General features: G+C 42.3%; 1 protein-coding gene across 4 annotated transcripts in view; it reads left to right on the top strand.

Annotated features, from left to right (window-relative positions):
* ATP10D (ATPase phospholipid transporting 10D (putative)) overlaps positions 1-16,098 on the top strand; it is a 118,039-nt gene that overhangs the window by 81,439 nt on the left and 20,502 nt on the right. For all 4 annotated transcript variants that reach the window (XR_004343551.1, XM_030313919.2, XM_032592997.1 and 1 more), the window contains exons 12-18: positions 241-850; positions 1,471-1,577; positions 2,909-3,035; positions 5,360-5,544; positions 9,773-10,082; positions 12,938-13,014; positions 14,483-14,608. Coding sequence is in view for 3 of the 4 variants with exons in the window: in XM_030313919.2 (XP_030169779.1) it covers positions 241-850; positions 1,471-1,577; positions 2,909-3,035; positions 5,360-5,544; positions 9,773-10,082; positions 12,938-13,014; positions 14,483-14,608 (1,542 nt within the window). In the remaining variant the exon portion in view is untranslated. The remainder of the gene's footprint in view (positions 1-240; positions 851-1,470; positions 1,578-2,908; positions 3,036-5,359; positions 5,545-9,772; positions 10,083-12,937; positions 13,015-14,482; positions 14,609-16,098) is intronic.

Genomic DNA, 16,098 nt, shown 5'->3' with positions numbered 1-16,098 from the left:
GCGGGGCTCAACCTCACAAACCTTGAGATCATGACCTGGGCTGAAATCAAGAGTCGGACACTTAACCAACTGCGCCACCCAGGCACCCCTTTTCTGGGGCAGTTTTAAGTATGAAGAAGCAGGCTGCTAGTTATTTAAGGAGGGGTAATTCTTACCTACTTTTTTCCTGGTTTGACTTCAACATGGTTATGAACTGCTTTTGACTATATGATGGAGACCCTCCCAAATCGTCTTCCCTAGATTGGACTCTCATCACTGAGTGGAATGCCTATCAAGTCCTTGGAAGAGATTAAAAACCTCTTCCAGAGATTGTCTGTGCGAAGATCAAGTTCGCCGTCACTTGCCAGTGGGAAAGAGCCATCTTCTGGGATCCCAAGTGCCTTTGTGAGCAGACTCTCTCTCTTTAGTCGAATGAAACTGGCTTCACCTGTGGAGGAAGAGGTCTCCCAAACTAGCGAGAGCCCTCGGGACTCTAGTAACTCTGCTCGCCCGACGGAGACTGAGAAACAGAACTGTGATGCAGGCCTCACCGATGGCAAGGTGGAATGCTCCCCTGGACAGCCGTTGGCCTCCAGCCTGTGTTATGAGGCTGAGAGCCCAGACGAAGCGGCCTTGGTGTATGCCGCCCGGGCTTACCAATGCACTTTACGGTCCCGGACACCAGAGCAGGTCATGGTGGACTTCGCTGCTTTGGGGCCATTAACGTTTCAACTCCTGCACATCCTGCCCTTCGACTCAGTAAGAAAAAGAATGTCTGTTGTTGTTCGACACCCCCTTTCCAACCAAGTCGTGGTATACACAAAGGGTGCGGATTCTGTAATCATGGAGTTGCTCTCTGTGGCTTCCCCGGGTGAGTTCATACAGAACTGAAAGTGGGGATATGAAGGGCTCAGAAATTCAAAGGCCACTCCAGATGGTTTTATAAAGACAAGCAAGTGGATATTTGGGGGATCAGCTGCACTTGGCAAAGCAGGGGAAGCTGCCTAGGATTTGGTGAGAAAGCATGTAAGTCTGGGGGCTATACAGACCTGGGTGCAGATCTGACCTATGTCTTGGTAAAGTTACCTACTACTCTGTGCCTAAGTGTTCAATAAATGGAGATTGTAGTACCTTTTTTGTAGGTTCCTCAGAGGTTTAATGACACGCCATATCCAGTATATGGAGAGCCTTTGTCCAGTGCCTACCAAATGGCAGGTGTTCAGTGAATGGCAGATAGCATTATTATAGTTACTGTTACTACTGTTATTGATGGTGTGGGAATGGTGTTTGTATTAAGTTCATGGTGCTTTTCCCCAGGGAGGAAGGAACAAGGGAAAGCTTTATTCTGAGGGCCCCTTTAATAAATGCACAGTTGGGACTCAAAACTACAAGGTCTTTTGTTTGTTGTGGGGTAAGCCACCATTGTTTGTAAAACTTTGTCTTTAATTGGGCAGACTGGAGGGAATACTTGTGTTTTGTTAATTGTTTCAGATGGAGCAAGTCTGGAAAAACAACAGATGATAATAAGAGAGAAAACCCAGAAACACTTGGACGACTATGCCAAACGAGGCCTACGCACGTTATGTATAGCGAAGAAGGTGAGGCTCTCAGGCGCATCTTCTTTATTCTTCCACCGTGTAGCCATCGTTTAATGACGAGCGTGTGTCAAACCCTGGTTCGGATAATTGGCAAAGCCCCTGGATCACGGGCTTTCTGTTCACAGCTTCTCCCTTCCATATGTATTGGCTGCTTGGAGTTTGTTCTCCAAAGCAGTGTTTTGCTTGGAGAACAAGCCACAAGGGTACCTAAAAGTTCTGTTCTCTGAGTTCTCATGTGCTGTGTTAGAAACCAGAGTATCAATTTCTATGTGTCATTCTGGGCTTTAGCGAGTATGAAAGACAGGGATGTACAGGTAGATCAAAGTATCAGTGCATTAATTGCCATCCATTATAATTTTTAAATACGAGGCTCTCCAGGAAGCCTGAATTGGAGACTGTAGCGAGCACCTAAGACAAATGTAGGGATCGCTCATTTCTCACCCAAATTCTAGTTCTGACGAGCTGCGTTAGGGAAGCTGGGATCCATTGCAGACTCTTAGTCAATATTTAGTCACCCAGCTGCATATAGAATCAAAAGCCTGCCCCACACAAAGTTGTAAGAAAAATGGAGAGTTTCAAGATGAAAGCAAAAGGAGAGAATGCTGCCTTTTCAAGTGGAATGATCCTGTCCCTGATAAAAATGCAGCCCAATAGATGTCAGATTTTTCCTAAGTCAGATTACCTTGTGAGTGAGAATAAGTAGATACAGAAGTTGCCTCACCCCCTCCACCTCACGTTGCTTTTTGAGAACCAAAATGTGGATTTCTCCCTCTATGGCAACCTGAAGAAAGAGGAAAATGTATCATTGGTTCCTTCTCCAGGAATTTCATTTAATATTTTTGGAAGAGTACTTCCTTGCTCCGCTCATACAGCTCCCTCTCTCTTTTCACCTTTACAAATAACTACACAAACTAACCGTCAAAAGATATTAGCGGTGCTGTTGGCTATGTAATACCTCAAACTGAGCAGTCCTGACACCACTTTCTCAACTCACCATTAGAATCTTTCTAGATTTAACTGCCACGTGGAGACCTCTTCCAACTGCGTACCCCCTGGGTTAATTAAAGAAATTAACCCACTTTCATCATGTATGATGCCTAGAATTTCCAAGAACTACTGAGCTATCGTGTCCATCCATTATCAGTGTTAAAGAAGTCTGACCATAGAGCTTGGGAAGGTTGTGACCAGGTGGTGTGAGAACCTGGCATAAGTATGTCTAGAGAGAGGAATACCGAAAACAGCTTGATGGCTTGGTATTCAGCTAGTGGTCAGTCCTGGTGGGATCCCACAAGATGATCTGGACTGTCTCATAGCTCTTTTTACCCCCCTAGGTCATGAGTGACACTGAATACGCAGAGTGGCTGAGGAACCACTTTTTAGCAGAAACCAGCATTGACCACAGGGAAGAGTTACTCCTTGAATCTGCCATGAGGTTGGAGAACAAGCTAACTTTACTTGGTAGGTAGACTCTTGTGTTGTCTGAATGGACAATTTTGAAAAACACTGGCTCTCTCTAAGTAAGTTATTCACCAGTGGTTTTTCCCCCCCTACTTTGATCTAATAGAGCACATAGTTCTGTCTACCGTGTCCAGTCTGATCTCTACCCGGTTTCCAATTCTTTTCATTCTGTTTTCCGCTGCAGTGAACTAGACTCCATTTATGGTGGGATCAGGGTGGTCGTCCTTAAGAAGATCGTTTAAAACCTTATCACTTTAACTTAGAATACCAAGTCAAATAAATATCCTGGTTCCCCCTGGTTCAAGAGGACTTCCAGCTTAAGTTTCTTGCCAGGCCTTGGATAAGGTACTTAATATGTGTTGTCTTTTTGAACCTTCACAACAAATCTCTAAATTATTTGGAGGAAACTTGGGGCACAGAGCAGCTCATTGACTTGTTCAAAGTCACACTAACAGCTGATAGAGCTGCAGAGAAACTCGGGTCTACCTAGCAACAGGGCCTGTGTGCTTTGTATGTACCTGCAACTGGACCAATGAAATTTTCTCTCTTCTCTTACTTCCTGATTGCTGTTAAAAGTTGCACAAACGACACCTCTTGTCTCAGACTGAGCTGTGCCTTGAAATCATCTGGGGCACTTTAAGATACTAGTGCAGGGCACCTGGGTGGTACAATCAGTTAAGCATCCCACCTTGGCTCAGGTCATGATCTCAGTTTGTGAGTTTGAGCCCCGTGTCAGGCTCTCTGCTGACAGCACAGTACCTGCTTCAGAGCCTCCCTCTCCTCTCTCTCTGCCCCTCACCCGCACTCATGCACTCTCTCTCTCTATCAAAAATAAATAAACATTAAAAAAAAGTTAAAAAAGGGCACTTGGGTGGCTCAGTCGGTTAAGTGTCCGACTTTGGCTCAGGTCATGATCTCACAGTTCATAGGTATGAGCCCCGCATTGGGCTCTATGCTGACAGCTCAGAACCTGGAACCTGCCTCAGATTCTGTGTCTCCCTCTCTCTGCCCCTCCCCACTAGCACTCTGTCTCTCTCTCTCTCAAAAATATATAAACATTAAGAAAAAATTTTTAATAAAAAAACCTGCATCCTATTCTCAGGGATTCTGATTCAGTTGGTCTGATGTGTGACTAGGACATTGGAATTTTCTTTTTTTCTTTTTTTTTTTTTTTTAATTTTTTTTTCAACGTTTTTTATTTATTTTTGGGACAGAGAGAGACAGAGCATGAACAGGGGAGGGGCAGAGAGAGAGGGAGACACAGAATCGGAAACAGGCTCCAGGCTCCAAGCCATCAGCCCAGGGCCTGACGCGGGGCTCGAACTCACGAACCGTGAGATCGTGACCTGGCTGAAGTCGGATGCTTAACCGACTGCGCCACCCAGGCACCCCAGGACGTTGGAATTTTCAAAATATCCCCAAGGAATGCTGAGCCAGCCAAGGTTGAGAACCACTGTCTCCGAGTCTGGACATCTAGATTCTAATCTAAGTGCTAACATAGCAAGAGACCAGTATCGGAGCTCCATTCCTCTGGTTCAGAGAAAAACAATGATCCCACTTTGTATCGAGTCACTAGAGTAATAGTGCTGTCCTACGTCATTTCTTTGTGACAGCATCAGTTGTATGGGTCTACCTCTCCTTGTCTGAAATTCCAAACTCAAAAACGCTCTATGGGTTTAGTGCCAGAACTCATTTGGCTATAAAAATCAGGCCTGGTCCGATAAACTTTTGTAAGTCTTTATTTTCCTAACTAGTGTGAACATTTGAAAGTTTTCCACAGAAATATTAATATGTTTGGTTATCAGATACTTCAAAATATGATAGATGCACTATATTACCTTTATAAAATATGAAAAAATTTGAATTCCAAAACTTACCTGGCCCCGGTTGTTTTAGCAAAAGGAATTATGGACTTCTAATATCTATTTTTAATGCTGTTTCATAATATAAGCCACTTGTTGGCAAGAACATTCTTTGAAAGCCTGTCCTTACCCTTGCGAGTGTCACAGAATTACAAAATCATAGAGAAAGGTTGCATAAGTAACTGAAACGAGTCCCCCTCAATTTACGGAGAGGAAAGCTAGCCACAAGGAAAACAAGTAAGTTTAATAAGCTCATTGATTCCTAAGGCTTCCCTCCCAGAATATTACTTTGTATATGATTTTGGTCTGGGTCCACACTTCTTTGAATCTCTGGAAGCTGCTGGCACAGTTCGGGTAGTTCAGGATTGGGTTGACAAACAGATACAGTTCACTTATAGCCTAGGTGAGCTCCTACTGGCTTCAGTTTCTCACAGGCTCTGTTGCACTTTGGCTATCTTTTAGGTGCTACTGGCATTGAAGACCGTCTGCAGGAGGGAGTCCCCGAGTCTATAGAAGCCCTTCAAAAAGCCGGCATCAAGATCTGGATGCTGACAGGGGACAAGCAGGAGACAGCTGTCAACATAGCTTATGCATGCAAACTACTGGAGCCAGATGACAAGCTCTTTATCCTCAATACCCAGAGTAAAGTATGTGTAATGAGATTGAGTCTTTTTTTTTTTTTTCATAGCCAAGGGAGCATTTGTGATTTGATGAATGGAAGGAGGAAAAAAACCAATAACCGTTAGCTCCTTGATAATTACTTCTTCTATCCAGCAACCTAGCTTGTGCTTGGGAAGGTACCATAGTTCTTCTAAAGGCTTCATGGTTTAACATGATTCAAAGAAATTGTTGCTATAGAAAGTTGGCTTTTTATTTTCTATCTGCTTTCCCTTACCCCCTATTGGATTTCCAGGGATCTGATAAGATTTAGCCCATAATGAAAAACTATGTCAAATTCTTGGACAGGAATATACCTCTGTTTCAAGTTGAGGGGAAGTGATGATTTCTATCAGAATTAGGTGAGTAAATTGGTATTTTTATGGTTAATTCCAAAAATAGACTCTCGGGATAATTATGCCCTCTAGTGGTAATTCTTAGATAGTACCGTTGATAATGTCAAGTTTGTAGAACTGTTTTAAGGAAAGGGAAAATTTTTTTTTTCCTTAAGGAATTTAAGAGGTTTGGATACAGCTTATTTTTTTTTTTATAATTGTCCCTGCCCCACCTCCCATTAAATTCTAACACAAATTTCTAATGAGTTGAATAGGTTTGTTTTTTTTTTTTAATTTTCCAGTATAGTAATAACCTCTGAGATTTGTGCATGCTGCTTAATTAGCTTGGAAAACCTTTCTCCCTCCTTCCTCAAAGTCAGACTTCATCAGTGGCATCCATACTCTGCCAGCAACCCACCTCTCAGAAATCCTCTGGAGCTTCTCATCTGGATCACATCTTGGGGCTGTCACAGGCTGCCATGTTTGGTTAGCCATGTTATTATGGTCGGGCCTCAGTCAATACCTAACCAGATCATATATTTTAAGGAAAGAGAACTTTCCTTTTCAACACAGGGTGGGTTCTCCTTGGCAGTTGGCTGTGATCCAGAGACCCATAACCACAACCTCCAGCCAGCTCCTAGTACCAGCCAGGTCTGAGCACAAGAAAATTGTCATTAGTCATTTTGGTCACTAAAATGGATGTGCCCTAAGGCTGGTAAGACCGTGGTTCATTTACTTGGTCTGCCAGTGATCAGGTATGTGACCTTGGAGAGTTTTCTTCTGGACCTTTTCCCTAACCTGTGATGTGAGAGTAACATCTATTTCATAGGGTCATTGTAGGCATTAAATGAGAAAATATAAACTATAAATTAAACATGTAGTACCTGTCAGAAAGGGCTCAATTACCATTGAAAAGGAAGTCAGTTCTTTTTATTTGATTTCAACTTTGACATTTTTATGAGCAGTAAAATCCATAGGATCATAGAGCTTATTTGTAAATACACAATTATAGTTGAAGATATTTAAAGTTACCAATTCAAGAAGTCTTTATAGAGTATCCACTGTGGACTGTTCTAAATGCAAAAAATACATTTTTTAAAAAATTATCAAAAGCTGTTCCACCTATGTGAATTTTCCAGGTAACAGAGCACAGTGAACACAATTTAGTTTTATGGTGACTCAAGTCCATCCATATAAAATGCCAGGCACATAGTAGGGGCTAAGTCACTATATTATTTTCATTTTTTCCCCCCATTCTCCTCTATCCATCAGGAGATGCTAAGAATTAAAAAAGAAAGATCACGGAACCTGGTTGGCCAGTTAGTGAAGAAATTGCTTCTGTGACATTCTAAGTGAGCCACCTGGAAACCAGTAGAATATCTGGTCATTTCTGTAGTGTAGTACTTCAGCTTTACAAATTTCTATCAACTCTTGTTCCTAAATCTGCAAGTTAGATTACAGTAAATGTCGCCACTTAGAAACTTTACATAGTTTCCATTCTCATAAAAGTCCTGGGTCTGTTTTTTTGGGGGGGAAAGGTTAATATAATTATATATTGGATTCTTTATTGCCTTTTGATATATAAAGGCCTTTCAGGATTCATCATTTAATTTTTAAGTTTTGTTTTTATTATTTCACTTACAATTTTTTCCTGAGATAGTAACTTTATTTTCATGTTGGTTAGAATCCATAGAAGGCTTTCTTATTCGTGATCTTACTTGACAGTTACAACAAGGCCACAGATCAGGTAAAATTATCCTCATTTTTATAGCCTGAAACTCCAAAAGGTTATGGTTTGTCTACCCACAGCTGATTACTTGTCAAGCATACATTTTGTATTGAATTACATATTATATAATCTATATCCATCTGTAGTTATTCTCATTATTCGTGGAGTTAAGTTCTATACAGTTGCTGCAAATGCTGTATTAGTGAATACTGAACCAAACGTAGGATTAGGTTGCCATAAGCCTCTGGTCACGACATTGTGTCAACCAATCAATATAGAATCTTGTTCCGTGCGTGTTTCTCTTTAAAAACAATTTATTATATGTATTATAACACTGAATTTTTGGCCAATCACAACCTTCTAGTACATAGGACCCCTAGACAGCACTGTGCACTTCAGCAGCGCTATGCTTGGAGGCCATTTTAAACAGTGAAATTAACAAGAAACACAAACATACAGAAAATGTGTCACCAAACAGTGAAAAGGACACTTATTTACAGTACAGGAGCTGACATAAGATAGAGCATCACCTTGTTCAGTTTCGGCTGGAGTCATATCACGTGACTCAAAAAATTTCTCTCTGTGCATGTTTCCCAATGACCATGAAAGCACTACAAGTATTGATTGTGGGATTACAGATAAATTTTAGCAAGTAGGTGAATTCACAGATATGGAATCTGCAAATAATGAAAATTGAGTATATATATATATTTCTATAACGAAAACGTAATTTATAGAACTAAATGCATGCTCAAATAAGAGGATAGAAATGTCTATAATCATTCTATAAACATAAAACTACAGATAATTTATGTTCATATTTTAGAGGGCTTCTACTCAAGCCTGTATTCTGTGCACCCTGAGCATACAAAGGCTGTCATTATGTATTGTATAGTATTGTAATTGTGTTTTTTCACTTAACAAATGCCTTAAGTATCATCTCCTGTTAATAGACACGCTGATTTTCAATGACTCAAGGGTATGTTACCTTCTGAATATATCGTTTTAATATAACCAAACTCTAGAAGGTTTTTTAAAATAAATTTTTACTATTATATGTTGAGCCTATAAAGGGCATATTTGATTCACCTTTGTATACTTTTCCTCAGAAGTTTTTGACATGTATGGGATCAGAGTGACATGTATGGGACCTGTGAGTGAGGGGATCTCTTACGAATGAACTCTTTCAGTCTTTTTTTTCTTTTTCTTTCAGTCTTAATGTCTAAACTTAAATGCAGTGCTCGTGGATTTTGTTAGGCTCTGTCCTTAGTGGTCACTTGACACAATAATTTCTGGGTAATTTTATTGTCAGTCTTCTTGAGTAGAATCCATCCAATGAGTATTTATTGAGTGTCTGATGTGACCCTCTTTCAGGCATTGTGAAGGCTTCAAAAGTAAATTAAAAATGATATCTGTCTTCATGGTACTTCTTAACTATGTGGGGTGAAGAGAGTGGAGGGATGTACACAGACCAAACGTGACAAGCACCACTGAAAACATCCCAACCAGAACATAAGCTCGATGAGGGCAGGGGTCTTCTTGTGCTCAGTGGCCAATCCCCAGTGCCTAGGATGTTTTCTAGTATAAAGTGGTTTCTCAATAAACCACTGTGAATGAATGAATGTTGAGTCCAAAAGAAGATAAAAATAGTAACTATTATTTTTTAAATTCTGTGTCATGCCTTACACTAGGAACTTTGCACACATTATTTCACTTCTTCTTGACAATGATGTTATAATGTGTAGACATTTGCATTTTCTGATGAGAAAGCTGAGGTTCAGAGAGGTTACATAATTTTCCTAATGTCAAACAGATAGTAAATGGTAGAAAAAGACCAAAGAACTCTCGGGAGTCACTGTTTGAGAAGGTAAATTGTACAAATAAATAAATTCTCAGCTATTTTTAGTTGCAGGATTGGGGATGAGAGGTCTCTTCCATCCTTCCATCCTATTAACTGATCTCCTCCCTCTTCCCCCCCCCCCCCCCCGCCGCCGATCTCTTTGAAAAAGCTGGGAGGTCTTCAAAAGTAACGGGTTGAGGAAGTACCTGGGGTTGCCTTTATACACAGTTGCTAAAGAATGACAATGATAAATTTAGCTGGGTATGGCCACCAAGGGAGCCCTAAGGCCAAGTGTCTTTGCCTCTTGTTTCAAGGATGCCTGTGAGATGCTGATGAGCACAATTTTGAAGGAACTTCAGAAGAAAAATCCAGCCTGTCCAGAGCAAGCATTGTTAAGTGAGGGCTTACACCAGTCCCCAGCCACACAGGACTCAGGGCTGCGGGCTGGACTCATCATCAATGGGAAGACCCTGGAGTTCGCCCTGCAGGAGAGTCTGCAGAAGCAGTTCCTGGAGCTGACTGCCTGCTGTCAAGCTGTGGTCTGCTGCCGAGCCACCCCCCTGCAGAAAAGCGAGGTAGTGAAGTTGGTGCGCAACCATCTCCAGGTGATGACGCTGGCCATCGGTGAGTGGGGATGGAAGTGGCCGCGTGCTCCTCACTTTCATGCCACGCTAGGGGCTGATCCTTCTGTTCCGTCCTTCCTTCTGTACTTCTGTCTACCCTTCTGTCTGTCTGTCCTTTCCCTCCCCCACTTTCCTTCTCCCTTTCCTCTCTGCTTCCTCCCTATCCTCCACTCCTTCCCTTCTTGCCTTCATCACCTTTTTGACCACTTGCTTCGAACCACATGGTAGGGATGTGATGCGGAAAACAACATAGTAGGACTTTGGGTTACATGTGAGATCCCCAAATCAACTAAGTTAAGGAGGGTAAATGTACTGAATTATAAAACTGGAAAATCTAGGGGTTCTACCTTCAGAAAAGTTAAATTTAGGGACATGAACAAATCATTTATTTATTCATTCAACAAATATTTATCGAGTGCCTTCTGTGTACTAGACATTTTTCTAGGCACTGGAGATAAAGGAGTATATAAATTGACAAAGTACTTTTTCCTAAGGAGCTTATATCCACTAGAATGCATATAGTAAAAAATGAAACAAAACAAAAAAGCCATACATATATATCAGATAGTGACAAACTATTAAAAAAAATAAAGCAGAGCCGGGAGACGTAGAGCACTAGGGGAGGGAGGGGGGCTGCTAGCTTAAATGTTTTTCAGAGACAATCTCTGAAGTTTGCAGGTGGGCAGAGACTTGAAGAGAATGATCAGGGAGCCACGGAGATCTGAGGGGAGAACATTCCTGGTGAGGGCAGTGAAAGTGAAGACTGTGGGCTAAATTTGGGGTGCCTCAAGACCCAAGCAGGTTGAGCAAAGGGAAGAGTTTTCTAGGTGAGTGATGGGCAGAGAGGTGGCAGGTGGCCAAATCACGTAGGGTCCTGGAGGCCATTATACGTTTTTGGCTTTTATCTGAGGAGGTAGGGAGTCTTGGGAGAACTTTGAACAGAGAAGGAAAATGATCTGCTTTAAATTTAAGAGGATCACATGGCTACTGTGTTGAGAGTAACTGTTGGATGCAAGGACATAGGTAAAGAGGCTACTGGAATGGAGAGTTGGAAGGCTACTGGAATAATTCAGGCAAAAGGTGGTGGTGGCTTGAGCCCAGATGAGACATGAAACACGGTCAGCTAATAGACATGGTTTGGAAAAAGAGCTGGTGACACATGCTGATGAATTTCATGTGTTGTATGATAGAAGGCGTTAAAGGAAACAAGAAGATTTTTGTCTCTGAGAGCGGAGGGGATGGAACCAGGAGGGCAGGGGAATCAGGAACTGGGACACATGCATCTGAAATTTGAACAGGTCCATAGAGATCTGAGCAGGGATGTGTCAGGTGGGCAGCTCAATAGGAAGTCTGGAATTCAGCAGTGAGGGATTGGCTGGAGATACAAGTTGGGGAATTACAAGTCTAGATGATACTTAAGGTCTGGCTAGTAGATGCGACCACCAAAATATGAGTATAAATGGAAGAGAGAAGCTGTGTGAGATTAAGCTCTGAGATACCGCAGTGTTCAGAAATGGCAAGATGAGGACTCAGCCATCTCTTGTAGCCTCTGTTTTTACCTGGATTGCTTTCAGTCTCAGGTAGCTTCTCCCCTCAGCGTGCTTGCTGATACAGCTGCCAAAAATTCCTAGGTTTACATCCTATCCTGTTAGCAACCTGAGTGAAAAGATAGCAACTCTTTTCAAGTTGCTGGAGTAAAGAATCAGGATGAGAGTGGAATTTTGTTCAGCTGTCTTATTGAATGAACATAGAAATGAATGAATTGTTCAAGCCCCTGGATCCAGATGTTCCTGAGGCTAGAACTTCTGGATATGTCAATTACATCATTGGAGTCAGGTGCCCATCTCTGAGCCAATCACCAAGGCCAGGAAACAGATGATGCTAATTGTCTAGATCTGGGTGAGTTGCCGTCCTACATCTGGGGTTTTCGGTTCATCCCTAATAAACCACATGGACTCAGAGTTCCCAAGCAAAATCAGGATACTGTTACCAGAAAACAGTGAATGATCAGTAGGCATTTGGGGACAACAAATGGTCATTACCAACAGGTATGTAATACTTCCCCTAAGAAGCTGCCAGTGTGTGGGGCGCCTGGGTGGCTCAGTCGGTTGAGCGTCCGACTTCGGCTCAGGTCATGATCTTGCGGTCCGTGAGTTCGAGCTCTGCGTCGGGCTCTGTGCTGACGGCTCAGAGCCTGGAGCCTGTTTCAGATTCTGTGTCTCCCTCTCTCTTTGACCCTCCCCCCGTTCATGCTGTCTCTCCCTGTCTCAAAAATAAATAAACGTTAAAAAAAAAATTAAAAAAAAAAAAGAAGCTGCCAGTGTGTTGGGGAGACCAAGAAATATGTAGCAGTCGTAATATCATATGATAGAGAAACGCAGGGTGGTGCCGGAGTCTAAGGAAGAAGCATCTGACCTAAAGGGAGGATGAGAAGGATTTCCCAGAGGAACTGACCTCTAAGCTGAGGGCAAGAGCAATTGAAATCCAGCCACGTGAGGTGGGGGTGGTGAGGGCAGTGTTACAGGATACGGAAACTGCGTGAGCTGTGGCTGGAAGGAGCAGGGATATCTGGAAAATTGAAAGTAAAGTGAGTGGCATGGAAAAAGGGGAGATAAGTCCAGAAAGGTTGCCTTAGCGGGAAGGATTTTTAAGGATTTTAAGTGTCGAATTTGGAATCCTTCCTCATGGCAGTGGGATGCCGCGCTTCATTTCTCTTTAACTGGCTTCCAGGTCATTTGCAGACCTAGGATCAACGTTGAAGGATTTGTTTGCTGGTGGTCGCTGTTGCTTTGCAAAAAGTCTGTATCTTTTCTTTACCCTTCATGCGTTTCTCAGCTTTTCTTCTGTCTCCTGAAGGTGATGGTGCCAATGATGTCAGCATGATACAGGTGGCAGACATTGGGATGGGGATCTCCGGTCAAGAAGGCATGCAGGTGAGTGGACGCCGTCCACCCATGTGCCACAGACTTCACCTGCCCACTCCAGGGCAACGTCTTTTCACAGTAAAATCTCTGTGGTAGAGTGAGGCTGGCTGTGGCTAGATCAGGAGTGGGAGGCAGGAAGACAGCGAGTTGGTCTCTGCATTCATTCATTATCTACTGTGTGGGTGTTAGGGTATTTTCCTGGGTAATTTTAACCATGTGGTTCCCTTGTTCGGTTTAAAACATATAGCTCATCGGGGCGCCTGGGCGGCTCAGTGGGTTAAACGTCCGACTTCGGCTCAGGTCATGATCTCATGGCCTGTGAGTTTGAGCCCGTCGTCGGGCTCTGTGCTGACATCTTGGAGCCTGGAGCCTGCTTCGGATTCTGTGTCTCCCCCTCTCTCTGCCCCTCCCATGCTCATGCTCTGTCTTTCAATAATAAATAAATGTTAAAATTTTTTTTTTAAATATCGTTCATCTAGAACATAAAAATATATATATTTAGTCCTGCAATAGCTGTGTGACTTTTTTTTAAATTTTAAAGATATTTTTTATGGTTTTATTTTATTTTTTTAATTTAAATTCAAGTTAATCAGCATGCACTGTAGTCTTGGCCTCTAGAGTAGAACCCAGTGATTCGTCTCTTATATATGACACCCAGTGTGTATCCCAAAAATTGCCCTCCTTAATGCCCACCACCCCGTTAGCTTATCCCCCCACTCACCTCCCCTCCAGCAGCCCTCAGTTTATTCTAGCTGTGTGACTTTCGACACTGGTGAGAGCTACTAAGGATTTGAATGAAAGACCTACAGACCTAAAGAGGAAAGGAGGGAGATAATATTTGAGAGGGAGGGGGGTGCTCTTTGTGTGTGTGTGTGTGTGTGTGTGTGTGTACACGTGTGAATATTAGATCGTGTTTTAGGCACAAAATTCAGATAAAAGCTTGTCCAAAGACTGCTTTTCATGTATAGAGCAAATGCTGTTAGAGAAAGATAGGATAGAGGCTTAGGATTTCCAGAGAATTGTAAATTATGACATTCTCTCCAACAGTTGAGAAATTCAGTGATCTCTTTGCCTGGCACATTCTACATTGTTACATAGTGTCAAGACTACAATACTTTTAATATTCTTCCCAGTGAGGGAGAAGCAGATGCATATTGTGATGCATGGCATTCTTGCTACGGGAGCTGCTTTCCAGAAAAGTACATTTGCTGAAATTGGGTCGAGTGGTAACCAAAGAGAAGTCTTGTTTCATGTGACCAGACTGGAAAGCTGAATAGTAACTCCAGGCAGACCATCAAGTCTCTGTGTTCATGAGTTTTGTTTGTTTCGGTTTGGTTTGGCTTCGTCTGGTCTGCATGTAACGTTTAAACAACAGATCGGACCAGTTGGAGCCTGATGATGGTCAGGCTGTCATGCTGTGTCTGTTTTAACACATTTGATTGCTCAGGGTGGCATTCTCTCCCCCTTGTCTCTGCAGGCTGTGATGGCCAGTGATTTTGCCATTTCTCAGTTCAAGCATCTCAGCAAGCTCCTCCTTGTCCACGGGCACTGGTGCTATACACGGCTTTCCAACATGATTCTGTACTTTTTCTACAAGAACGTGGTACGTAGCTCCAGACAATCTGTCCCTTCCCCCTTTACACTTTCTTATTCTGCTAGCATAAGGGATGAGGAGGAAATGCCCCCACGTTAAGCGGCTCTGCTTGCTGATGTTTGGGGAGCAGCCAGGAGCACTCCTGCTGCCTTACCAGAAATAATCTGTGAATGTGCTCCGTTTCAGCTGCTGACAGCAAATTGCTAGCTTTGTCCGTCTGCTGGCGTTTTCTATTCCCTATGCTTCTAAATTCAATTAAGTCCTGTCTGGTTCATTTAAGACCTAATTTTTGACCTTCCATGAAAAGGTAGTGAGTGACAAGCAGAATTATGAAATGTTTAATGCCGTCTGTCAGTAGAGAATGAAAATGTTTGCTTCCATTTTACAGAAGATACCAAAAAATACCTGGGGTCCTCAAACCGATGTCCCATGTTGTATGTGGAAGACACAGATGCCAGGGACAACCCAGTTATCATGCCTTAGCCTGTAGCTGGCTAACACTCAGAAATGAAGAATTCTCTGTCAAACTTGTAAAATGTATTTGTGGTTGAGAGTTATTTGATGGCCAAGGAACTTAATTTTGATTATATAGTTCCTAAAGGGGCAGAATTTGATGAGAATCCGAGCTTCTGATCTTTGACATACCATTTAAATTTCAGTCTCCTCCTTTCTAAGATCGTGGTGACCTCAGATTGCTTCGCTTCACTTAAGTTCCTTCCAGGCAGAGTGATTATGTAAATATGTCATGATTTTTAGACTAAATTTATTCCTAGCCTTCAAAAAGTCCATAGGCAGTGCATTAATAGTAAACATAAATTTACATCACTCTATTGAAATACCACCTTTAGGAAAAAAATAACTTCAGTAGGTCATTTTTCAGATACTCCAGATGTGTAATTTAGATCCACGTATCTGTGTGTGTGTGTCTGTCTGTCTGTTGGTCAGCAGAACATTTTTTTTTTCTTTTGTCCTGTAGCACAATTAGCTTTTTTAAAATTCTGGGGCTTAATGCTCACTGACTTCTAGGGAGGAACTGCCTTCCCAAGTTTTTTTTTAAATACTTTTGCATTTTTTTTGCTCGGAGCTTGGAGCCTGCTTCGGGTTCTGTGTCTCCTTCGCTCTCTGCCCCTCCCCTGCTTGTGCTCTCACTCTGTGTCTCAAAAATAAATAAATGTAAAAAAAAAAATTGTAAATACTTTTGCTTTTTCCTACCTTCTCCTCTTGTGGTGCAGCTCCTCTTTCCCCATAAAGCCCAGATTAAACCCAAGGGTTAAGAAACACTACTGTCAGAAAGAGAGGTGACGTATATCTTCAGAGAGTGGGGCACTGTTTATTATTAGAGACTGTCACCAGGGAACAAAGATGGAACAGAGACGGAAAGGCGGCTTTCTGCTGTGGAACCCTTGATGGCTACTCCCACTGATAACCTCACAATTTGTCTCTACCTCTTTTGTACCTAGCAAAACAGTGAATGTTTTGTAAACTACAGAGAAAAAGGC

The sequence above is a fragment of the Lynx canadensis genome, chromosome B1 (assembly GCF_007474595.2).
Source record: "Lynx canadensis isolate LIC74 chromosome B1, mLynCan4.pri.v2, whole genome shotgun sequence".
In the NCBI taxonomy this organism is placed as follows: domain Eukaryota; kingdom Metazoa; phylum Chordata; class Mammalia; order Carnivora; family Felidae; genus Lynx; species Lynx canadensis.
This window is presented reverse-complemented; position numbering and strand designations above follow the sequence as displayed.